At 30.0% G+C, this 24771-nt stretch overlaps 5 protein-coding genes and 1 non-coding gene across 13 annotated transcripts; 3 read left to right on the plus strand and 3 right to left on the minus strand.

The window, feature by feature from the left end:
• Positions 1 to 133: 133 nt before the first annotated feature.
• LOC100643712 (dolichyldiphosphatase 1) lies at positions 134 to 2735 on the minus strand. Its single transcript, XM_003400709.4, has 5 exons — positions 2426 to 2735; positions 1957 to 2057; positions 1708 to 1886; positions 1402 to 1629; positions 134 to 1334 (listed from the first exon to the last, which is right to left on the minus strand). Exons 1-5 carry the CDS (start codon positions 2535 to 2537, stop codon positions 1205 to 1207), a joined length of 750 nt encoding a protein of 249 aa, XP_003400757.1. The 5' UTR covers positions 2538 to 2735; the 3' UTR covers positions 134 to 1204.
• Positions 2736 to 3081: 346 nt separating this feature from the next.
• Positions 3082 to 14059, plus strand: LOC100648226 (meiosis regulator and mRNA stability factor 1). Of its 8 annotated transcripts, XM_048411827.1 has the most exons (26): positions 3082 to 3199; positions 3272 to 3382; positions 3664 to 3987; positions 4089 to 4232; positions 4331 to 4612; positions 4935 to 5101; positions 5853 to 5947; positions 6041 to 6236; positions 6500 to 6671; positions 6748 to 6952; positions 7025 to 7104; positions 7184 to 7309; positions 7393 to 7545; positions 7619 to 8017; positions 8261 to 8436; positions 8525 to 8697; positions 8774 to 8985; positions 9055 to 9205; positions 9277 to 9452; positions 9528 to 9911; positions 9978 to 10181; positions 10251 to 10521; positions 10599 to 10972; positions 11063 to 11155; positions 11234 to 11606; positions 11693 to 14059. In XM_048411827.1, the coding sequence occupies exons 3-26, from the start codon at positions 3703 to 3705 to the stop codon at positions 11746 to 11748; spliced, it is 4947 nt and encodes a 1648-aa protein (XP_048267784.1). In that variant the 5' UTR covers positions 3082 to 3199; positions 3272 to 3382; positions 3664 to 3702; the 3' UTR covers positions 11749 to 14059. The 8 variants fall into 8 exon arrangements, with proteins under 8 accessions (XP_048267784.1, XP_048267788.1, XP_048267787.1 ...); XM_048411831.1 differs by having other exon boundaries at positions 3091 to 3382; positions 11063 to 11149; XM_048411830.1 differs by having other exon boundaries at positions 3092 to 3382; positions 7187 to 7309.
• A 3-nt stretch (positions 14060 to 14062) lies between these two features.
• On the minus strand, positions 14063 to 15097 carry LOC100644657 (NADH dehydrogenase [ubiquinone] 1 beta subcomplex subunit 10). Its single transcript, XM_003400717.4, has 4 exons — positions 14896 to 15097; positions 14656 to 14791; positions 14428 to 14567; positions 14063 to 14348 (listed from the first exon to the last, which is right to left on the minus strand). The coding sequence occupies exons 1-4, from the start codon at positions 14975 to 14977 to the stop codon at positions 14224 to 14226; spliced, it is 483 nt and encodes a 160-aa protein (XP_003400765.1). The 5' UTR covers positions 14978 to 15097; the 3' UTR covers positions 14063 to 14223.
• Positions 15098 to 15464: 367 nt separating this feature from the next.
• Positions 15465 to 21362, plus strand: LOC100646559 (60S ribosomal protein L3). Its single transcript, XM_003400646.4, has 9 exons — positions 15465 to 15583; positions 15943 to 16135; positions 17035 to 17203; positions 17465 to 17600; positions 17693 to 17879; positions 18498 to 18700; positions 18932 to 19087; positions 19273 to 21081; positions 21179 to 21362. Exons 1-8 carry the CDS (start codon positions 15581 to 15583, stop codon positions 19468 to 19470), a joined length of 1245 nt encoding a protein of 414 aa, XP_003400694.1. The 5' UTR covers positions 15465 to 15580; the 3' UTR covers positions 19471 to 21081; positions 21179 to 21362.
• LOC125386361 lies at positions 15794 to 15872 on the plus strand. The gene has a single exon (XR_007226418.1). It is a non-coding gene; the product is annotated as a small nucleolar RNA U43 (small nucleolar RNA).
• A 185-nt stretch (positions 21363 to 21547) lies between the features above and the next one.
• LOC100643421 (60S ribosomal protein L23) lies at positions 21548 to 23171 on the minus strand. The gene is made up of 4 exons (XM_003400707.4): positions 23073 to 23171; positions 22754 to 22837; positions 22110 to 22238; positions 21548 to 21800 (listed from the first exon to the last, which is right to left on the minus strand). Exons 1-4 carry the CDS (start codon positions 23083 to 23085, stop codon positions 21604 to 21606), a joined length of 423 nt encoding a protein of 140 aa, XP_003400755.1. The 5' UTR covers positions 23086 to 23171; the 3' UTR covers positions 21548 to 21603.
• Between the last annotated feature and the right edge of the window lie 1600 nt (positions 23172 to 24771).

The raw sequence follows: 24771 nt of genomic DNA on the forward strand, positions 1-24771 counted from the left end.
TTGCATGTAAACATGTAAACAAAATATTTTTAAAAACAAGGTATTGAGTAAAACCACAAATTGAGTTATTAGAACAGAAAAATCTTTTGTAAACACATATTTATAAAGTTTAAGAGATATATAACAATAATACTAATAGTAATAATAATTTTATTTCTCCTTTCATACTTTATAATACAAATTTTTGGCTTTTTAACGGCCATTTGTATACTATTGCATTTAGGTATCACTTTAAAAGATATATAAAACGCAGATATTTTTTGCACTGTGCGTCACTTTTATTTAAATTTTAGTTATAAAATGTTATTGCGTATTTACATCATAATAATTTCGACCCAGGAATTGCAATTTTTGCTTATTTCTCGGTACCAAATTTTGTATTTGTTACAATGTAATCGTTATAACAACGATATTTAGTTGAGCAACATAATGATGATATAATTCTAACATTTTGTTTTTTTCTGTATATTAAATGTAAAACAAAATTAACATACATTGTGTACAAGCATAAATAAACAATTTATCATTCTTCTAGAAACTATCTCATTTAGAAATCAACAGCTAAAATAATCACTGACTAATTAAAGTTTTTGATTTCGCGCATTTAATTGAAATACTAACTTTTCAATTCAACTGCTTACTAATTCTTATCTTATGTCTTTTCACTTGCAACTGTTTTAATATCGAGATAAATGCAGACTCTAATATTATTTACTTAAATATACTGTATTAAAAAATCTTTTACCCCCCTTTTTTTTAGAAATAAAATATAGATGTACTACGACATGATTAGAAAGTGTATAAATTTCCATCCTAGATTTATCTTTCGTTTAAATTAAAAATTGATCAACTTTCAAAACTAGAGAGAACATTTTGTCTTCATGAAATAGAATGTAAATATAGAAATTAACAAAGGAAAATGACGTTTATCAAATACGCATTATAAATAATTTATGCTAAGTTATAAAAACTTAATTGAAAAAACGTACACGACCTAAAGCTATTAACATGAAAATTCATATGCAAAATTTGTACTAATATCTTATGTATTTAAATATTATCAGTGGCAAAGTTCAGTGCCATTGAATCTTAATTTAAATGAATCTTTAATTTTTGTATTTCATCTGACTGAATTTATCCACTTGATGTTAGACTGATTTTTTATATCCTATTTGTTGTCAGCCCATTGGCCAGACATTAGGCGTCATTGCGATTTCATTGATACTAGTTTTCTTGAACGTGCTCGCGCCTCTGTACGAATATTTGTATATTCAAACCAAAGAATATTAGGAATTAATGTTGTATCGCGTAATAACAAATATTCTGATATCCGCCTGAAAATAATATCACATGTAATACTATCTTTCATGAGATTAGGAAGCTTTTTTAACAATAACTTACCACGATACAATTACAGGAAAAATTGGTGTAAGGACTACATATGTGATTGTAAACCATACTGCCCCTAATATAATACCTATGAATGTACCCCACAGAACCTGAGATTTGCTGTGGTATAATAAATAAACTCTACTGTATGTGACTAAAATAGCAACAATTATACAAGCAGCTATGATAGTGATCCTCCAGAACTTTTCTGAGATGCTGCTGTTATTATTGTGATGTAACCTACAAATATATACATATATTTATAAATATACATAAAAGACATAATATAATTACCTTTGGAAAATAGTAGTAAATTACCTGATACATATAAAAAGTATGGTGTATGTAGCAAAAAACCACATAAACTGTGCATGCATCGATGGCATACCATATTCAACATAAACAGCATCACGTCTCATTGGCCTTGCTTCACAAATTGTGTGTTTTAAAATAAAATTTATCCATTCATTAAATATAACACCGCTAAAAAAAGTAATCTGAAAAAAGAATCAATATTAGATATTAAAACCATAAGCATATTAAACTATCTATAAAAGTTGTACTTACTGTGTGTAAATCTCTTCTAAAGAGAATCAATGTTATAAAACCAATTATAATAACAAATGGTACTAAACTTATCAGAGCTAAAAACTTTCCAAATAAATCACCTGCAAATTAAAGGAAATTTAAATAAATATATCTTTAATAATCTAGATAAACTAAATTTAGGTATGAATACACAATATTCCTAAACATCAAGTCTCATATTTTTTAATGAAATGCATTGTTGAAATACATGTTCTTGTTAAACATATGCAAAAAGTTGAAGTAAACAAAAATTATTCGGCACATGAGAAAACGCGCTAACTAAAAATTCTGACTGAAAAATATATACAAAATTGGATTGAAAATAATTAATTTAAAGATACAATATTTTTCAAAAAAACACCAAGCATATTTATGAGACAAGAAATTTTTACATAATCACACAATGAAAAAACAATTAAATTATACTGAAAAGTTTTAAGATACTCGCCTTGTGGATATTCAACTAAGGTAAGGGACAAAGGGACCCATTCTGATTTTTGGACAGTATCAACGAAACGCGATTTAATTTCATAAAACGAGTCGTCGTCTAACGATGCCATGTTATCGAAATATTTGAAGTGACCATAACTCGGACAACTCACCGCGCAGCAACGATCATGGAATTCGAAGGATAGTGGGAGAAACCTGACAGAATAATTTCAATGTGCATATAATTTAACAGAGATCCGGCAAGAAAAAGTAATTTTCGTTATTTCTTCTAGTATGTACTTATTTGACCAACCATATTCTATATTATTTATATTCATTACAAATTTGATCAATTATGCGGTTCCATTTAACATTATAGGAAATATGTTAAAAAGAATTGAAATTACGCACAATTAAGAATTCGTGAAAATAAAAATAATTACGAAGTACATTTTTCTGTAAAAATATTATGTTACATTCATCTTGAACGTATTAGGTATACATATTTTTAAATTGTATGAATAGTAAGAATATAGAATACGTATAATGAATAACGTATAATATAACATTTTTAACAATTTCATATTATTTAATTATTTAATAATATTTCTTAATGTATAGAAAATAAATATACAGGTTGCGAAATTGAATTATGCAAATTCAACTAGTGACTTAAAAACGTAAAGTTACTATCTGAGCTTGCAAGATGCATTGTGCACTGCGTAAGAAGCGGGAGAGATAGCGAATTGGATAGTTGAATGTTACTTTGATCGATGTTTGCTTCCTGTTTGTGGTATTAATTTTATTCAAGAGTCGATACGATATATGTGTCGTTTGTGATTTTAATTTGCCGATTGTTTTGTAGTTTTTCTAGAACTTTTTAAGAAATTTCGTTTATCTTACGTTTGGCCACGTCCTGTATGCCCGTACAAGCCGACAACAATTTTTTAAACTATGTGATGGATTAATGTTTTAGGTAACATACGATTGTTTGTATATTATATCATATATTGAATATTATCTGTGCAATTTTTTAATATTATTTGATGATGTTCATAATAATAATACTAATACATTATTAACAACACAAAATATAGTAGTGATATTTATAAATTTTGTTAATATTCATTCTCTCTTCATTCTCTTGCCATTATTAGGCTTTATTTCCCTATCACACGTAATTATATATTAATAAAATATTGCTTCTATTTATTCCCATTGAATATATATTTATTATACGCATTATTTTGATCGTAGATTTTGTATTGGAATGTTACATGACATTCTTTAAACCACATGGCAGACCAAGGTAATGCAGATTACTATGCACTTTGTACAAATGACCAAAATAAGACAGAAGGTCTAAATGAAAGGCTAATAGAAAGGAGCATATCTCAATCATTATGTGACCTAAATAGTAGCAATAATAGTGTTACAGTTGAAAATGCAGCATCTGTTTCTCCATTATTAAGTCACTATAAATATCATCGTTTCTCACATCATGATAGTCCAGTTAATTTTTCATCTTTACCAACGTATCTTCCACCCATTGGTGTATTTTGGGATATAGAAAATTGTCATGTTAGTATTAAATCTTATAATTTTATATTACTGAAATGTATTATATAATACTATAGTTAAATATATTTGAAAATATAAAATATTTCTTATGATTATTATAGGTACCAAAAGGAAGGTCTGCCATGGCTGTAACCCAAGTAATTAGAGAAAAATTTTTTGGTGGTTATAGGGAAGCAGAATTTATTGTAGTTTGTGATGTCTTAAGAGAAAATAATCGGGTTATGAAAGAATTGAATAATGCTCAGGTGAGTTAATCTGTGTATGTTTTAAAATTATAAATTATTTAATAGTAGTATTATTTTTTATATTATAATGTTGCATTTATAAATCTTGTGTTTCTCAGGTTAATTTAATACATGTTGCTAGAGAGTGTAAAAATGCTGCTGATGAAAAACTTAAACAATCTATTAGAAGATTTGCTGATATTCATGGAAGTCCAGCAGCTGTGATTTTAATATCTGGTGATATTAATTTTGCTCCCGATCTCAGTGATTTGCGTTATAGGAAGAAAATTCATGTGATACTTTTACACATGAAACATACATCTGAAGCATTGATACTGTGTGCTAATGAGCACTATGATTTCTCAGAACTTATAGAATCACTGCCATCTACAACAATACAGGTAAATATTAGTTAATTTCTAATTTCATATAACATTTTTCTAATGTTTTCTTAATAACAAATGAAACACAAGTAGCATTTGTAATTGAAGCTTTGTACAATAAACTATTTCATCATAATTGTTTTTTTATTGTTGTATATAAATATATCTATTAATTTGTCTGTTAAGATCAAAATATTTTTGAGTTTGTAGTAATATGTATATCTATGTAAAATAGTTTAAAATACATACTATCTTTATAAATGTAAAATATGAACATGTTAATTATCTCCATATATGTGTGTATGTTTTTTAGTATTTTGTAAAATTATATACCTTCCAGGTTACTGCATATTGCGATCTCCTAGTTAGTAACCTTCCTGGAGATCAGGATATTATGTCTATTAAATGTTATCTTAAACAAATGTTCGAAAACTGCGGTGGTCGAGTGATAGAAATCCAGTCAAATACTGCAATTGTACGCTTTACTTCAAAACCTTCTGCAGACAGGTATTATATATATGTATATTTGTTGTCTTCTTACTATGTCGTAAATTTTGTTTAATTGTATACAAAATAATAATTGTATGTCTCAAAATGTAGTATAGTGCGTATTCATAATTTAATTATACTACAAATAATATATGATATCAGACGTAGCTTTATGTTTGAATAACCCGCCTATTAAGTGACCAATAATTTACTCCTGTGTACAAACATTCTATTGGTTTGTTTAGTATTAACAAAAAAGAGCTGTATTTAAAGTATGTAGTAGGGATAGATACATAAATAAGGTAGAGTTCAAATAATGTACAACAATGTAACGAACCTAATGGCACTGTAAGAAGATTATAATTTTGATTTGTATAACATACCTAGTTCATATATGTGTATAGTAGTAATTAAGTGTTGAAAAATTGTTATTTTCTGATATATTGTTATTATTTATCGTTTTATTTATCTATATTACAATGTTGACACAAACTGATAATTTTATTTATATATAAGGTAAGATAATAATATAGCTGCTAGTAAAAAATTATTACTGCGAAAAATATAAGCATTTAGTGAATTATATATACTAATTAAAATAAATTGAATTTCTCTGAGAAATAAACGGACATTATAATTTGTATTATACATGTGTTTATTAAAATCTTCAAGGTCATTTATAGACAGAATTGATTATCTTGTGTACTGGCCTTTTGTAATCACAGTTAACCGACTTTGCTTAATAACAATGTGACTTTTTTTTTTATAGGGCTCAGAAGCGTATGGATGGAAAGATTATTCTTGGTTCGAAAATTTCCGTGAAATTTCAAAAAGAGAAAACAAGAAGTTTTCAGCAAATTCAAGGTAATGTTGTTATTTATATAACGTAATATATATGTATATATTATTTATTAACAATACACTTTTTCTTACAATACACAATTCTTACACTTTTAGCAAATTCTATAAATAGAAACGGTACTGTAAGTGAATCAGAAATTGTTACCAGTTCTCCAAAGCAAATGTACAGTGCAAGTGCTTCGTTAGCGGGTGGAAGAGCCCTTCAGATTCCACATTATCAGCCATCGTCGCCGGTTATTGGAACATATTCTGGATGGAATGCTCATTGTGCTTCTGCTTCAGCACCAGTAGGGTAATATTTATTTTAAAATTTAGTTATATATATATATCAATAATTATAAGAATGATGAACATCCGAGAAAGAGTCTTAGAGTCGCAATGAGACATTGTCTTTGCTTGATTCGGATTTTGGAGTCGCGAATAGACATTGTTCTTGCTTGATTCAGGCAATGAAATTAGAAAAACTTTGATCTTATCTGATAGAATATGGAACAAAGTAATGACAATTGCTATAAGTATTTCAAAAATTAAGATCGTTATATTTATTTTTTACAGGATGGTTCAACCATCATCCGTTTTTGTTGGCAGATCGTATCCAAATAATAGTAATAATAATAATGTAACTTTTAATAGAACTTATAACGAACTTGCAAGGGCTCAATCTCCATTGTTTTGGCAAGTCTCTGGTCCCCAACAATTTGGTCATGTATGGGAAGAACAATATAAGGTATGTAATTTCATTGAAATTTCGTTTGTGAACTATGTTGTGTATAATTTTGACTTATTATTTACAATAATTTAAGGTGGAAAAAACGAAAGTACTTAGTAGAAGAATTCATATTCCGCAGGCTCGGGAAAATGGAGTTGTAAATACTAATACTTCTCGAAATTCTGAGGGTTTAAGACGTATTAGAGGTACGCAAACTTCGTTTGTTCAACCTCCAGAATGGACTGGTCCAAGGCAACAATATCCTCCGTTGAATGTTCCTGCGAGTTTGAATGGAACTGGTATGTAGATAATTTCCTCCTTTTTTTCTAAAAAATCTTAAATTGTAATTAATAAATTTTTAATACGCGTAGCTCAATCAAATTTTAAACGCCGAAGTCCATCTCCTATGTATGACTTGCAATCACGAGAGAGAAATCAGTGGAATGGACAGGTATAAATTAATTGAAAATGTAAATTAACAAAATTTAAATGGATTTACTTCTTCAATACTTCTTTCCTTTAAAAATTAGCAGAATGCGTCTGTACGTAGTACTAGAACACCGTCGCCTTACGAAAATACAGTACAAACGGTAAGCCAACAAAGTAATCATACCTCACCTTATCATCCAAGTGATACGGAAAATGAAGAAGTTGAGGTACTTTTATTTTTTTCTACTCTCTATGTTTTCGCGCTTATTTATTCTTTTCTATATTAATAATTTGTTTTTCAATACATTAGAATTTTTTCAATCCAATAAATAATCATAATGGAGTATCAACGAATAATGAAACGTGCACACCAATTGAACTGCAAGTAACTAATTTAGACCAAAGTATTAATCCAAAAAAGATGAGACATATGCTTGTTTCTATTTTTATGGAACATGTGATGGTAAATATTTAGTATTACAATTGCATTATTTTAACTTTAAGTAACTTCCGCTTATTTTTAATTAACATTTTAGGTGTTAAATGTTTCTATTTTTACACAGTCTGATGGTAACTTTGCGGCAAGTGTCAAAGTACCTTCTTTATCAGACGCACAATACGCGATTTCTCAGTTACATCGTCGTAAAGTAGGGTATAAACGTATTTTAATATCGTATGCTCATAGTGGTAGAGCAAGTCCTCAGGTTGTACGAGCGCAAATTGTGATGCTACTGCAAGAAGTACCTGGTCATAAACTCCCTCTTTTTAAGTTTCGAGAAATGTACGAGAGTCGTTTCATGATTTCCATCAGCGTTTCCGAGTTGTACAAAATGAAAGATGTTTGTATTATTACGGAAGATCCTGGTGGTAGAATGGTTTCTCTTAATCCGGATCATAGAAATACTCCATCGCCATGTTTTAATACTACAAATCAGGTACCTTAGATCTTATATATTGTATACTATTATATAGTAAATTCTAGGTTCACGATGATGTATATCAAGCCGAGTTTAAGCTTTTCCGATAAGAGTAGAGTTATATTATTCCTCTTATCGTTGAGAAGCGATGACGATTATCTAAAAGCGATGAAAGATTATTCTGAAATAATATAAAAAATATTTAATATGTAAATATGTAAATTACATATGAAATATAAACAAGTAAGTGTAATGTTTTAGGAGGAACAAGTAGAGTTACCATATTGTACTATACATACGTTAAAACCATGGTCTGATAAAGGATGGGCTGAACAAAAAGTAGCATCACTCCCTAATGTAAAAATTTCTTTAAAGGTTCTCGATCCACGTATACACCAATTACTAACGACGCATAACGGAAGTTTACCATTACCTAGGTATATTGCTATATCGTAATTTCCAAATAAAACTTAATTTTGTTTCTTTTTTTATTTAATAATTTTCTTCGTGAAAAATTAATTTTAGTTTGCCAAATTGTTATGAAGCTGAATTTAAAGAAAAATTACAAGTAGTTGAAAATGGAGTACCCTTAGAACATCTAGTATCTTGCTTATCCTGTGTTGAATTGAAACAGGGTATTGGTAGTGTAAAGTATCTTATATGGACAGGAAATAAAATTCATGAAAATAATCAGGAAGGTAAGGTTCTTTAATAGTGATTGTTAAATTAATCAATGATTGATCAACATTAGTATAATTTTTATTTTCTTCTTAGAGAATAAATGTGTGACTTCTCCACTTGCAAATCAATTAGCACTTTTCAGTCGTGAATTAGTTGATCTTTTGAAAACTGCTCCACACTGCCAGTTACCATTTAACCGTTTTATACCCGCATATCACCACCATTTTGGAAGGCAATGTAGGGTTGCCGATTACGGATTCACCAAACTAATTGATTTGTTAGAAGCACTTACTCATACCGTACAAGTACGTAAGAAAATTGAATTAATTTAAGATAAATTATTTCACTGATGAGATATTAATAATGCAATTTAGGTAATGGGCGAAGGAAACAATCGTGTGGTCACATTATCTCATCGTGCACAAGTACGTCGTTTCACATCTGATCTTCTAAGAGTCTTAAAGTCCAAAGCTAGTAAACAAGTAGCACTTTCAGAATTTCCAAGTGTTTATGCTAGAGTAATAGGTAAGGATCTTTTACGGTATTAAATAATTGAAAAATACAATGCATATATAAGAGAAAAACATTTTTTCTAGCTAAACCATGGGATATTGTGGATTATGGAGTATGTGAAATCGAAGACATTCTCAGTGAAGTGTCAGAAAATACTGTGGTTGTCACTGTGATTAATGGAGGAGATAAGATGATAGCTATTCCCAAACGAGAACAAACTGCAGAAGAGATAGAACGAACAAAACAATTTGCTGTCGAAGTATGATATAAACAAAATAAAAAATGTAAGAAACTAATTATGTATTTATGTATAAATATATTTATACCCTTTTAGGTTGTCGAGTTGTTACGACACGCGCCTCAGTGTAGAATGCAATTTAATAAGTTTGTGCCATCGTATCATCATCACTTTGGTCATCAGTGTCGAGTATCAGATTACGGCTTTACGAAATTAATTGAATTATTTGAAGCTATACCGGAGATAGTTAAAATAGAAGATGATAATTCCGGAGAAAGACAAATTTCTTTAACAGAAAAGGAAGGTCTTCTTGTACTTTCTGAACAAATATCCAAATTAATTACTCGGTCGAAAGGTTGTCTTAGTGTTTCTAATATTGCACAAAACTTTTTACGTCAATTTGGCTATGCGTTAAAACCAGAATTATTCGGTTGCATCTCTGTGTTGCAACTTATGCAGAAACTTGGGGACACTGTGAAGGTATTAAAAAAGAACATTAGAATTATTTTCATATATATTCAATATTTTAATTTATTAATTTTTCAGATTGTATATTTGCCAAGTAGACCTGTAGTTATGATGGTAGATAAGTCTCACGTGCAGCAATTGATCCTACAATGCCGTCGATTACTCATGGATAAACCACAACATAGAATGTCACTTCAAGAGTTCCAACACTTATACGCTCAATATTATTTAAAATCGTGTAACATAGACGAACTAAAGCAAAATTTATCCAATGTAGTTCGAGTAAGTTTTAATTCTATTAAATGAACATATCTTTACAGAAAACTTGTAAAGCTATGGATATAATTTCAGTTTACAACACTAAAGGAGGAACAGTTCATAGAACTTACTCCATTACATTGTTTTGCTTGTAATGTATATCGTGTAATGATGAATTATGGTGGAGCGCTAAAACTTTCGCAGTTCGAGACGGCATATTTATCTACTATAGGTTCCGTTTGTAACCCTGTAGACTATGGATTTCCAACACTTTTTGCACTTTTGCAAGCATTGCCTTGTACGGTAACAATAAAATTATCACGGCGCAAGAAAAACATCATATATTTAAATAAAAAGATTACTGGTAGGTAAAAGTAGTTATTCACAACTGTTTAGGAATATCTATTATAAAAATTGTATAATTCAATTTACTTCTATAAGTAGCTGTAGGTATAGCATTACCGCCAACATATGCATCAGGATCATCATATTGTGATACAGATTCCAGTAATGAGTCGTTTGAAAGCGATTCATCCTCTCGTGTCAATGTTTCAAATAATTCAACTATACCTGAGCAAACAAAGTGGGTAGAGCAAGTTTCTGAAAGTCAGGATTCCTGGAAACAAACAGATACGGACAATCTATGGTCAAAAGACTCTAACAAATCTTGGATGACTTCAAATTCGGAAGATAGATTGGTCAATTGGTCATTACAAGAAAATGGAAGCGAAAGCTTTCTCAAAAACCTAATGCAAACACCAATCATGCTACATGGTTTTACACCTGCACCTCCAAAACCAGATTCTCCACCTGAGGTACTTTCTTTATAAACTCTATTATGTGTCTTTTATTTAATAATATAATATAATATAGCATAATGGTAAATTTTATCTTTTAAATTACAGGAAGATCTAAATAAGAATCAATGGGAATCATCAGTTTGGACGACACCAACGAAATTTGCATATCTACAGGATGAACATATTACTAATGTACACGTAAATATTACCTGCATATGAGTACATTTAATTATTTTTGTAGTACAACTTATTAGTATACTTTCTTTATATTAATAGGTTCCTCCGTTTACTTTACCTCTTTCTTGGAATCACATCACATCCAGTGATAGTAACTTACTATCACCAACAAAGAATTTATTAACTGCTGCAGCCAATCCTTTAAATCCACGTACTTCACCTTTCTTCTCTTCCAAACGTAACTTGGTTGTTGCCCCTCATCCTTCTGAATTACCGCTTCCATCTTTATCATTAACTCCCAAAAAGAACGTGTCTTCGGAAAATATTATAATTGCTGAGAGTTTTACAAATAAGCAAGAAAAAATTGTTAATAGTTCTATGGAAGACATAAATCTTAAAAGTAATGAAAATGGTAGCAGTAACATGGAAAGCAATGGTACTAAAGAGAAACACAGTACTCCTACACAACAATGTAAGTAATGTACTTCTCTTAATAATTAATTATTATTTCATTTAAATTGTAGCATATCATATATTGAATAATATGTTTTTTTATAGTATTTACAAGCAAACGTCGTTTAGCTGCTCAATTCAATCGACCTATTGAGTCATGAATTCAGTGTGAGGACTAAGAACGTATTTACATACACTGCAGAAGCAAAGAAGCTGATATCTGAACACATTTTGTACCCATACGATGTGTTAATGATGTTAATAAGGAAAGGAACTATATTAGCATGTCGGTAGGCTGTCACACAGTGGGTTCAAATACCTATATGCCATTTTCTAAATGATGGTAGGTACCCTCCCCTCATTTATATAAGAATTAATTATGGTAACAATATATCAATTTGATACATACGGAATAAAAAACAGAATTTATTTTCAAAAGGTATGAAAATATACACGTACATAAATATCTATATACTAAGTACCTATAATTTTTGGTTTAAAAATTATGAATAAGTGTGCGGCGTTTATACCGAGTGATCTGTACTGATTGTATTGCGTGTCAAATTCATGTAGCATTTTTCATACTGTGATATAGAATAGAAAAAGAGGAAAATGAATGCAGATGATAGTGCATAAGGATGAATAGAAAGTGGGCAATAATTGTACAAATCGTATAGGATTGGGCCAAGATCCTATATTGAAAGCTACTATTTGTTATAATAAAATTATACCTTAGTAAAATTTTATGTAAAGCGAAAATTAAAATCGAATTTTTTGTTCATTAATAATGTAATTGCTAAGCATTCTTTTTTTAGCTTTATTAAATGAACTGTTTTCTATGATGGAGATTTTATTGGCTCAACCCTATCAATTGTTGTAAATTATTCTCATAAAAAATGAATTGTACTAGAAAGATCAACATATAAACCGTTAAATTATTGTTGCTCAACAATAATCTTATTCTCAATTATGAATTCCAATACAATTCATTTTTATAATTTAACGTTAACTTTATCTTCCATTCGTACAATTACTTTTCTCATTCGTGTCAGAGAATTCCTTTTATTAATATCTGTTCATTTTTTATTGCGTATACGATAATACTTTGTAATTCTATTACGAATGAATGCGTTTTGAAAATTCTAATGGTAATTGAAGTGCAATGTATGGTATTTAGAGCTGTCATATTACTTTTTTGTATAAATGGAATGTTTTTAATTAAGGAATTATTAAGTTTAATGTTAGTAGTCAATATTGAGTAACTCAAACTTGCAAGAATGGATGAAACAAACATGATATAATGAAATTTTACGAATTCCATTTAAATTCATTAAAGGGATTGTCGAATAGTGATAGGCAATAAATATTTTATCGGAAGTGAGACAAATAAGAAGTACACCTTTGTATCGATCAGGTTTCGAACTTTAATGTTACTTTTAGTAATGACAATATTATTCTACGAGATTTTGTTTTCAGCGTCAAATGAGAACAGAGAGAGAAAAAAAGATATTGATCATTATCTACAAAAAATATGATTAATAGATTTAATATGTGATATGAATGAATGGTAACAAATTGCTCTCTTTGAATTATATGTAAATGATCTTGTTGATCTCATATTTTATTTTATTATTAAGAAATATTTTATATTAAAAATAAAATATGTATACAATTTCGCGAACAGAGGGGAGCCTGGATCAAAAACATTATTATGAATTGTTAAATGAGTTGCCACTGAAAAGATTCTACTGCAGGTTCGCTACATTGCTTGAGGTATTACTAAAAAAATGAAAAAATCATGAATCGACTTAATCGTACTAAAATTTATGATTTGTTATACAACAGTCATATGTATTAATATTTTTACCATGTTTTCTAAATCTAATTTGTATTAATTTATTCAGATCAAATGAGATAGCTTTGTTACATGTTGTATATTTATTATGTAGGCATGTGGGTTCTATCGTATTTTATATCTATGTGAAAAGAGTGATAATTTTTACTTTATTTTTTAAATTGTACGAATTCGTCATTTTTGATTTTCTATTAGTCACTACAAGATTTCTTTTTATATTTTAAAAAACTTTTATAATTTGTGAATCTAAAATATTTAACATTATGCACTTATATTTTTCGTAAATATTGATTGTTTAAAACATTATTTATAGTAAATTTTATTTAGAATGGTTCTTAGTAACGTTCTGACTAATAGAGAATTAAATTGGTCTTTATGCAAAAAATGTCAAAACGTGTGAAATACTGTTATAATTGCATAAGAAAGTTTTATTGTAATAACAAATACGAAGAAAATTATGAAGTATAAATAATCAATGGAATCTTCTAAACAAGTATTGAATAAGATAATTTGTTATACAATAGATCACAAATTTTCATAAATACTATTGTTATAAGCGATAAAAATGAATCAGTGTATGAAATTTGAAAATTAAATTTGTGAGGTACAAATTTTAAGTATTAGTTGTACAATCATTTATATTTTTATTCATTGTACAATAGTTCATAATACAATACATTAATTTATTTTATCACTTTTTACAGAGTATCTATCCATGTAATGATACAAACTCAGCTTTAATTTCAAACTGAGATATGTAGTATGAACATGAATTAATATTTTATATCGCGTATTTTTTATTAGTCATACCGCTACCGACTGGACCATGACGCCGTTCCCAAACCATGCGATGCTTTTGTTTCATGTATGCATCAATTACAGATTGGTTTACACCAATGTCTCCATCTGTATTTCGTTGATACATTAGAATTAAAAATAAAACTTAAAATAAAGTAAGAATGATACTTTAAAGAATGTTATATACATTTCGTAAACCAAGCACCAGATGCATCTTTATAAGCATTATAGTAGTCAGTACAAAATTTATCTTTGTCTTCCCCATAGTACCATCCACAATCTTCATATCGTTGTCTTAGTATACTAAGAATTTCACTATCAACCATCCTAATTTTGATCAAATATTCAAGTATTAGAGCATTTAGTCGATAATGTAAAAACATATAATATTATATAAGCATTTAACGAGATGTACTTATCACGCTCAAATTGATATTGTGCTTCTGTAATACAAACAACGTCTAGTTCGTAACATTCATCGATTGTCGGAACTCGGCGAAATTTTTGATGATACCATGGATATTTCTTCTGATTTGGTACAACGACCTTTTCTGTTAAAATAAATCATATATATATATATATATATATATATATGTATATATATACTGTCATTGATTTCTATAATGACATAACCAAATAACTGATTAGATAATACCTCGGAAATATTCGATCGGTGCGTCCCATAAATAAAATACTTTGTTCATTATTCGATAGAAGGTATTTTCTTCCGGATCCATTTTTTTATAGATTAACTTACAATATACACAAACTAAAAATTATTTAATTTGTTGAAAACATGTACACTCGAAATAGCAAGATCCTCCATTCAACTCATACAAGGATCACACATAGAAAAACTACACACTGACAACGAGAGAAAATAAACTACATGGCTATATATGTATTATCTAGTGATCATTAATTACATATAATATCTTCTAATAATTTGATATTTTTAAACGATATGCAATATTAATCTTACCTATTTCCTCCAATTAATTTGTTATATTATCATATTTTTTAAATAAAACGTATTTCAAATAAATCCTAAATTTAACCGTGTAATAACATCATACTTGAGTGTTTCTTCTTTTTTTACAAAAAATCTTACTATATACATAAAGAAATTTGATAAAAAAATATCATAAAACATCATAAAAAGAATATTTCAAATCTGCTAATTTAAAACAGGTAAATAAATTATTTGATATTTCTAGTTTTTAAACATTTCCACATCTAGTTACCTTTCTAGTGAAAATGTTGGTACAGCTTATTTGTCCTAGAAGTATAAAACTAAAATTTTAGGAAGTGACTCTTCCATTTTCATCGTTGCAGTCGAGATGGTAAGTTTGTACGTTATTATCCTTCGTAAAAGATAAGTAGATTTGAGCATTGTGTTTTACATTAATGTGAGAAACAATTATTTTATCATAAAATATCTTAACAGTGGCATTGTTACATTTTTCGTAATAAAAGTTAGTTAAAATGTTTTATAAAGTAATCAGAGTAAGCTACTCATACAGCGGCCACGTGTTTCACTTTAATCACGTTTCATGATGATCACATTTTTTAAATGTTTATGGTTATTAAGCTGAAAAATTTTGAGGATAAACTCTAGGGCGGTCTGATGTATAAATTAATTGTATTTTTATTTTTATTTATATGTATTGCTCAATTAACATGAAAAATATGACATTTTTAGTCGCACAGAAAATTTAGTGCACCCCGCCATGGATCTATGGGATTCTATCCCAAAAAAAGATCTCAACGTCATCGTGGTAAAGTTAAGGCTTTCCCCAAAGATGATCCGAGCAAACCTGTACATTTAACGGCTTTTGTTGGTTACAAAGCTGGTATGACTCACGTAGTCAGGGAAGCTGATCGTCCTGGATCAAGTAAGTAATATTTTTCTAATATAATTTATTTGTTTCTTTAAATACAATAGATTAGAACTGTACATAATATCTACTACCCCTGTTAGTAAATTGGTTGGGAATTTGTTATACTAAGAAGCGATCGCTATTTCCACCATTTTGTTGCACATAGAGACAAAATTTTGTCGCGTGTTTCAATAGTCTACAGGATTACGTAAAAAAGTACAAACAAGCATATTAATAGAAATATTACACGTGCTTTGTATATGTTACACATGTATATTTATCATGTATATTTATCATGTAAATAATCATGTATATTTATATAAAAATATACATGATTATTTCATATATAACCATAAACCTTAAAAAAGAACTGCAGCAGCATGTGAGAAGAAATCGCTTGTCTTTATGAAGTCTTAAAAATGCCTTTATGCAATGGAAATCTGGCTTTATGTATATTTTTTTCAATATTCATGCCTGAGATATCCAATTTTAATTAATTTTGTTTTTTTTCGACTGTAAATGCTAGTATCTTCAATTAGATATTTGGTTTTTCTTGCTCTATGTCCAATTAAATCTAATTTTGCTCTACAGTCAACTAGTAAAACAGTACTGCATGCCCGACACTATGACCTTAGTTTGATAAATGCAGAAATGTGTTGGTCAACTTTGGTTGCGGTAAAAGAGCTGCTTGATATTGTGCAGTATGGTCTGAACCGCAGTGTCGGAAAACAACTCTATGCCCTGCGAATGCAGAGAGCAGGGAGGCACGGCATATTCCATAACCTCTTTGGAACCCATTGGGTGATGATCATTGAGACAAACCATGCCTGGCACAGTTCTATTATATCACAATAACTTTTTATGGTACCTGTATGAATACACATCTAATTTTATATTTTGCTTTCTTTATTTAGAGGTAAATAAGAAAGAAATTGTGGAAGCAGTTACCATTTTAGAAGCACCACCTATGATTGTAGTTGGTGTTGTTGGGTATATTGAAACTCCACATGGATTACGTGCCCTGACTACAGTATGGGCGGAACATTTGTCGGAAGATTGTCGTAGAAGATTTTATAAAAACTGGTAATGCTTTTATGTTAACATATATTAAATATCTATTACATAGTGTTATGGAGCATATTAAAATCAATCTGAAATCAGCTCTCCGCTCATTTCGATGAGAGCATTTATTTGGATTTAACCTTGAAATGGAAAAAATCTTTTGATAAGGTTGATCCAAAGTGTGTATAGTCTCCGCTCATTATGATGAGGCTAGCACGTTACAGATGCGGTTACCCCTAACTTGTTAGCAAAAATACAGCCATTATAGTTACTTTTGTGTAGGTATAAGAGCAAAAAGAAGGCATTTACAAAGGCTTCCAAGAAATGGCAAGATGATCTTGGCCGTAAATCTATTGAAAGTGACTTTGCAAAGATTATTAAGTACTGCAAAGTCGTGCGAATTGTTGCTCACACACAGGTAATTCTATTATATAAAATGTATTGTTTATTTATAATATATTGTAAAATCTTCATTTACATACTATTTATTAAAATCGTTATTAATTATAGATGAAATTGTTGAGGCAACGTCAAAAGAAAGCCCATATAATGGAAATTCAACTAAATGGTGGAACTATTGAAGACAAAGTTCAATGGGCTCGTGAACATTTAGAAAAACCAGTTCCTGTCAATAACGTCTTTGCTCCAGACGAAATGATAGATGTGATTGGCGTCACGAAAGGAAAAGGATACAAAGGTATGTCTAATATAGTTCATTTCTCTATGTGATTTTTAACCTTTTGTGGACGGGACGGTTGGAAGTTAACCGTACCGTGGGAACCGAACTGCTGCCGCGATAGTCATTTAAAATTGCTAGTGCACCTTTCTACTTAGATTCACTTTTCGTTCATAAATGTCAAATTCTAAACATGTACATGCACAGATTCTCCACAGGATAAATAAATTGACATATCTATGAGTCTTTTATATATACGCATATATGAGATATCAATTTTTTAACCATAGCGACGCGTTTACGTGGGACACATGAATCGTTCGGTTCCATCAGTTGTCTTTGCCAAACGCATATGAGTTCCTCGACCAAATTGATGGTTTACACAGAACGTATATATCTGGCGGTATTCTGCTAAGGGTTAAAAATTATATATGTAGTTTAAAGAACATGGACTAAATGATGACAAAGCATGATAAGATTTATCTGATTGTTTTGAAGATATTTCATGCTGCCTTCCTACTGAAGTCCTTACTAATACTAAAAGTTATCCTTCTAATACTAAAAGCTACGCTTCTATTCTTTTGAAGCTTCTTGTTGAACATAGCATGTAATATACGTATGTATGTACAATCTGTGCAGGTGTTACATCACGTTGGCATACAAAAAAGTTGCCACGTAAGACTCACAAAGGTCTAAGAAAAGTTGCTTGTATTGGAGCATGGCATCCAAGCCGTGTCTCTTTCACTGTTGCCCGTGCTGGTCAAAAGGGTTACCATCATCGTACAGAAATGAACAAGAAAATCTACAGAATTGGACAAGGAATTCACACTAAGGATGGCAAGGTACGTGTCTACTTTTTATGATGAATAGTGCCTCTTCCCTATGTTATTTTCTTTTTCTACGAAGGTAACTTTATAAGAGGCGTACATGAATAACTTGTAGTCATAGTATCTAAAGCCGTCGATCATGATACTTTAGATCTCCAAAGCAAGTAACATGTAATGTATATTAATTTATTATAAATTTCTATTGTCTGTCATGAAAAACTTGAATAAATTTTTAATATCTTTCAGATCGTGAAGAACAACGCATCTACAGAATACGATCTTACTGAAAAAACTATCACTCCTATGGGAGGTTTCCCTCACTATGGTGAAGTGAATAATGACTTCATTATGATAAAAGGTTGTTGTATGGGACCAAAAAAGCGTGTGATAACATTGCGCAAGGTAATACACTATGACCGGTTCTTTTTAGTAATTTTATTAATATTTTCGTGATGAAATTCATAGAGCCAAGTTTACTTTTATGAAATTAAAGTGATATTTAATGATAGGACTGATATGTAACCTGAATTATAATTATCTTATATCAAATTGATATAATTATAATACAAACATGTATTTCTTTATAGTCTTTACTGGTACACACTAAACGTTCAGCGTTGGAAAAGATCAATCTTAAATTCATCGATACCAGCTCCAAATTTGGACATGGTCGTTTCCAAACTGCTGCTGATAAGGCTTCGTTTATGGGTCAACTTAAAAAAGACCGTATTCGTGAGGAACAGGCACAAGCTACTACCTCAGCACCATCAGCTACAAGTGCTTAATGGAGCACGTTACATACTCAAATCTGTACGCAATGGGAAAATAAAAAATTATATGAGAAATTTCTCACCGACTTTTAATTTCATTGTAATTGAAAAATCATATTTTCTTTTCAAAATACTTTTAGAATTTTTGAAAAGAGTGATAACCAAATGTACAAAATATTTTTTTATACATATAATGTATATCTTGTGTTACGTATTATTTAATTTTTTTGTATTAAATTAATTGCATATAATTGTATTTGTATATAGGATTATGAAATTGTGGTACATTTGTAAAAAGCTAACTTTAATGCAAAAGAATACAAATACAATTCATTCTATTATAAAAATTTTGATATATTCGGTATTAAATTATTTACTTGAGTGGAGATCTAAGTCATTTACGTAATATAAACCATCGAAGACATCAATTCCAGCGTTAGCAGATCGTAAGAATTTTAACCCTTTTCGGACGAAAAGATTCAAAGTCAATCGTACCGTGAGGCCGAACTGCTGGCACGGTAGTCATTTAACACGTTGACTGCCATGACACCCGTATTCAGGTGTCAGCAAAGCATTCCTGGTTAGGCCACGTAACCCATATTCCCGTGTCGCTTATTTCACTACTTACGAAGGATTGTCGTAGGTATTTGAAAAGATATTCCATAATAATAAAACTGTTGAATTGTTATAAAAGTAATACGAAAATGATTTATTAAAAAATTATTTAGAATGTAAAACTTTAAAGCATTCCATACATAACTGAGGTTGGTCGGGACAATTTGAACAATAAGTTGTTATTTTCTTCCAATTCTTTTGTGCCTTTGTTCGGTCCATTCGACGTCTTTTATTTGCATAACATAGTTTGCACGCGCGTCTAATGCTTCTTCCGCAATCATTTTTCCGAACGGCGATATTATGCTGACTCCGTCGAAGACAAGGATTTTTTGTATATTCAGACAACTCTAATAATCTTGCAACTAATAATTATCTAAATATTCTAATATTTATATTCTTCCTTGTTGTAATTTTGTAAACCGTCAAAGCGTTTACAACAGAAATTCCCAGAAGGAGTTGAATGCCAAGTTTTCTGTACCATTTGATTCTTTTTCTAATTGTGGTGGCATAAAAAACCATTTGGTCGGAATAATCTATACTTTTCTTCATTATATTCAACAACAGTGGTTTTAATGTTGCGAACAAACGAAACAAAAGATCATTCTTGAAACCACCACATGAGCGACTTGCATTATTAAAATATCGATGGGAGCACCTAGCAGAGAACGCTTAGTATTGCTGCACGCGTGGCCTGACGGAGATTTCTTTAAAAACACGCGTGGCAGTCAACGTGTTAAGATGCGCACATTTCTGCGTAGATACGCTTTTCGTTTATAGATGTCAAATTCTAGATACATATATGCACAGATTCTCCACAAGATAAATAAAATGATACATATGAGTCTCTTGGTTGTATTAATTGCTTTCGCTGAACGCATATATTCTCAGTCAAATTGATGCCTTACACAGAACGCATATATGTGGTGGTAGTCCGCAAAGTTTCATCCTGCAGCGATAAAAGTGAATATGATGGAATCAAATGGAACTAATCGCAAATTGAATAATGCTCAGGTAAGTTAATCTGTGTATGTTTTAAAATTATGAATTATTTAATAGCAGTATTATTTTTATATTATAATGTTGCATTTATAAATCTTGTGTTTCTCAGGTTAATTTAATGCATGTTGCTAGAGAGTGTTAAAATGCTCCTGATGAAAAACTCAATCTATTAGAAAATTTGCTGATATACATGGAAGCCCAGCAGTTGTGATTTTAATATCTATCTTAGTTCGAAAATTTCCGTAAAATTTCAAAAAGAAAAAACAAGTTACTTTCAGCAAATTCAAGGTAATGTTCGTATTTATATAACGTAATATGTATGTACGTATTATTTATTAACAATATTCTTACACTTTTAGCAAATAAAAACGGTACTGTAATTGATTCAAAAATTGTTATCAGTTCTCCAAGGCAAATGTACAGTGCAAGTGCTTCGTTACCGGGTGTATAACACGTTTGTATACAGCACAACACAATATGACAAGAAAATGCTCAAATTTACTTTATTAAGGGCAATAAATTTTTACAGAATGTTTACGCTATACTGCTGGCGTTGGATGCTATCCTTGGCCACAAATCTGCACATTCTTTTGCGACGGGTCCTGTGATAGCTGACCCTTTCATTTCTCCCTTGTTATTGACAATGACCCCTGCATTGTCTTCAAAATATATAAAAACTCCGTCTTTCCTCCTAAATGGTTTTCGTTGCCGTATTATGACTGCAGGCATAACTACAAAAAAGCAATTTAAAAACGTTATCAATATTGTTACTTGTCCCTATTTAATCATACAAATTATATACTTTCTCTTAATCATCGCAAAAAAAGTATAAAATGACTGTATTTGTATCTCTTGATAATTGTATAAATTAATTAATAATTAAATAATAAAGGACAAGAATTCTATATAATTAATTTTGAGAAGTTCTTTCTATACAAAAGAGTTACTACTTTAACATTAAATGAATAATAAAAATAATAGAAATACTAATGTATATATTCTTTCAGAAGAATACTGAATTAGAAAATGGTTCCAATTACCTTTTTTCCTAAGTTCAGGTTTTCCCTTTTTGACAGTAGCAACTATCATATCACCTGATCCTGCAGCTGGTAAACGATTTAGCCTGCCTTTAATACCTTGAACTGCGATGACATACAAATTTTTGGCACCTATAAAAAAAAACCTTTATATTACAAATTCAATCTTATAAAATTCAGAGACTTTTGTGGAAAAACTTCAATTTAATCAAATAGCAAAGGTACACGATATATTGGTTGAAATTGTTAAATTGCATAAATGGATAATTCATATTTCATAGATTTGTTGGCCTTCTCAATTTATAATTATTTCAATTTAACACACTTCTCTTAATGGTGTTAAATAATAACTTTAATAATACTTTTTTGCTTCAATAAGCAATTTAACTACTAATATTTATTCATATAATGATATTTGATAATGTTCATTTTAAGTAAAATTTCAGAAATTTGTTTACTAAACTATTATAATAAAGAGCTTTAGTATTACTAAATTAATCGTTTATTATATTCAAGGTAAAATTAAATCTATAAGAAATAATCAAGAAATGCGAGTGACGACCGTTAATCATGTGTTGCTTTTGTTCAGAACATAGCCAGTTTTTTTAGGTTAAGTTTTATTTTTATAGCATTTTCCAAACACTTACCAGTATTATCGGCACAATTTATGACTGCGCCAACTGGTAAGCCCAGTGATATCCTAAATTTTGCTCCGGCAGAACCACCACGTCCTTAAAAAATAATAATTCCATATTAGTCCTTACTGTTGATGTGCATGTCTAACGCAATATTTTTCTCCAATACAATCATCGATTTATCCAAGTTCTGTTACCATTAGCGAAAAATTATTTTTCCACCTGTATATTACAAGCATTTGTTTGATATTTGTTTATTTCTTTTTGAGTTAATAGCTAATACTTTGATGGATTTCATTGGATTTTCGTTGGATTTGAAAAAACAACTTACCTCTCTTCGACATCTTGCTGCGTTTAAAAGAGAAAGGGACTGCTGTTTATCGCGCATGTACTTTCGCGCAATCACGAATCGCTTCCGACGCGGGAATATTTGTAGTGTTCACAATTTCAAATCAATTCTTTTTCAAGAAATTATCGTAATTGATTTGACACAGCTAAAAAAGTACAATTCTAATATTCTCTTTCCATTATGTTATTAATGAATTTTTTATGATATATTTAATTTACTATATATACTTGTATAGAATTATCTCTGATATAAATTGTTTAGTTCTCATTTAAAGAAATTAGGAATATTTTATTTTAAATATATGTATACATTTACAAGTAGTAGTATTTCAATTAATTAAATATCACTTATCTATATATATTTAATACTATATACATTTTCGTTTTGAACTATGTTAGAAATTAGTCAATCTTATTTGTTTATATGTAATTATAATTATTATTATGGATTTACGATTATTTGTTTTTACCATTATGTAACATTATTAATAAACATATAGTGTACAACAATTAATTATGTATGTAATATAACTCAATTAAAAAGTAATAAGCATTAAGGTAAACATATAACATAATTACATAAATATTTAATACATATACTTTATTTAATGGCTATTTAATTATGATGTAATTACTTTAAGAAGAATATAATATTATATTATAACTATTTTACTGCATTAATTTTTATTATGAAAAAGAATCGATATTGCCTTCGCCGATTTTCCTTGTTTTGTCATTTGATGTAGCTCAGAGTAGGGCAAAGTAATTAAATTCCACGTTGTTATTAGTATTACACTTACCAGATAAAATGCCTTGTCCCCTGTTAGCAGATTCTATCACTCTAGAATTGGAAGGTAACTATTAAAACTTTTTTCAATACATTCTTCGCGTTTAAGTTCTGGCTGCGAGTTTGCTAGTCAGTTTGCTGGTGACGGTCTAGCTCAGCACAAATTTGAACTCTTCTGAAAACAACAGCAAATCGACGTAATGCTCATATCTGAAACCCACTTCACCAACAAAAACTACCTCAAAATACACGGCTACAACTTCTACCATACCCAACACCCCAGTGGAAAAGCATACGGCGGTACCGGAATCATCATCAAATCCAGCATTAAGCATTACGAGCTTTCATCATTTCAGAAAGACTACCTTCAAGCCACAAGCGTAGCAATAGAAGACTGCCATGGTACAATCATCACCTCAGCAGTATACTGCCCTCCCAGACACTCGATTGCTAAAAAGAACTTCGACAGCTTCTTTGACGCTCTAGGCAATAGATTCATAGCTGGAGGAGACTATAACGCCAAACATACCCAATGGGGCAGCAGACTTGTCACAGCAAGAGGCAAAAACCTCTTGAAAAGCATAACCACCAACAATCTCAACTATCTCACCACATATGAACCCACATACTGGCCCACTGACACTAATAATTCACTATGACACTATCCCCGATTTACTCGACTTCTTCATAACCAAAAATATCTCGCCTAGATATGTCCAAATCAACTCCTCGGCTGAACTCTCTTCCGACCACTCCCCCGTAATAGCAACAGTCGGTTTAGCAATAATCGAGAACCCACCTAATGGCCTTATTCACAACCAACTCACCAACTGGCAGCTCTTTAGAGAAGTCTTTAACAATCAATTCTCGTTGAGAATTTTCAGTAACTTCATTT

This window comes from Bombus terrestris, chromosome 14 (genome assembly GCF_910591885.1).
Source record: "Bombus terrestris chromosome 14, iyBomTerr1.2, whole genome shotgun sequence".
Taxonomy (NCBI): domain Eukaryota; kingdom Metazoa; phylum Arthropoda; class Insecta; order Hymenoptera; family Apidae; genus Bombus; species Bombus terrestris.

What these genes read in the sequence shown, in the direction of transcription:
- LOC100643712 (XM_003400709.4), bottom strand. Translation starts at nt 2,537, where the DNA reads ATGGCATCGTTAGACGACGACTCGTTTTATGAAATTAAATCGCGTTTC. An exon ending in TTAGAAGAGATTTACACACA is followed by an intron (nt 1,887 to 1,956) that starts GTAAGTACAACT and finishes TTCTTTTTTCAG; the next exon opens with ATTACTTTTTTTAGCGGTGT. An exon ending in ATACTTTTTATATGTATCAG is followed by an intron (nt 1,630 to 1,707) that starts GTAATTTACTAC and finishes ATATATTTGTAG; the next exon opens with GTTACATCACAATAATAACA.
- LOC100648226 (XM_048411827.1), top strand. Translation starts at nt 3,703, where the DNA reads ATGGCAGACCAAGGTAATGCAGATTACTATGCACTTTGTACAAATGAC. An exon ending in GAAATCAGTGGAATGGACAG is followed by an intron (nt 7,105 to 7,183) that starts GTATAAATTAAT and finishes TTTAAAAATTAG; the next exon opens with CAGAATGCGTCTGTACGTAG. An exon ending in TGTTTATGCTAGAGTAATAG is followed by an intron (nt 9,206 to 9,276) that starts GTAAGGATCTTT and finishes CATTTTTTCTAG; the next exon opens with CTAAACCATGGGATATTGTG.
- LOC100644657 (XM_003400717.4), bottom strand. Translation starts at nt 14,977, where the DNA reads ATGGATCCGGAAGAAAATACCTTCTATCGAATAATGAACAAAGTATTT. An exon ending in ACCGATCGAATATTTCCGAG is followed by an intron (nt 14,792 to 14,895) that starts GTATTATCTAAT and finishes TTATTTTAACAG; the next exon opens with AAAAGGTCGTTGTACCAAAT. An exon ending in TATCAATTTGAGCGTGATAA is followed by an intron (nt 14,568 to 14,655) that starts GTACATCTCGTT and finishes GATCAAAATTAG; the next exon opens with GATGGTTGATAGTGAAATTC.
- LOC100646559 (XM_003400646.4), top strand. An exon ending in AGCTGATCGTCCTGGATCAA is followed by an intron (nt 16,136 to 17,034) that starts GTAAGTAATATT and finishes TTCTTTATTTAG; the next exon opens with AGGTAAATAAGAAAGAAATT. An exon ending in GTGTGATAACATTGCGCAAG is followed by an intron (nt 19,088 to 19,272) that starts GTAATACACTAT and finishes ATTTCTTTATAG; the next exon opens with TCTTTACTGGTACACACTAA.
- LOC100643421 (XM_003400707.4), bottom strand. An exon ending in AAATTGTGCCGATAATACTG is followed by an intron (nt 22,239 to 22,753) that starts GTAAGTGTTTGG and finishes TTTTTTTTATAG; the next exon opens with GTGCCAAAAATTTGTATGTC. An exon ending in ACCTGAACTTAGGAAAAAAG is followed by an intron (nt 21,801 to 22,109) that starts GTAATTGGAACC and finishes GCTTTTTTGTAG; the next exon opens with TTATGCCTGCAGTCATAATA.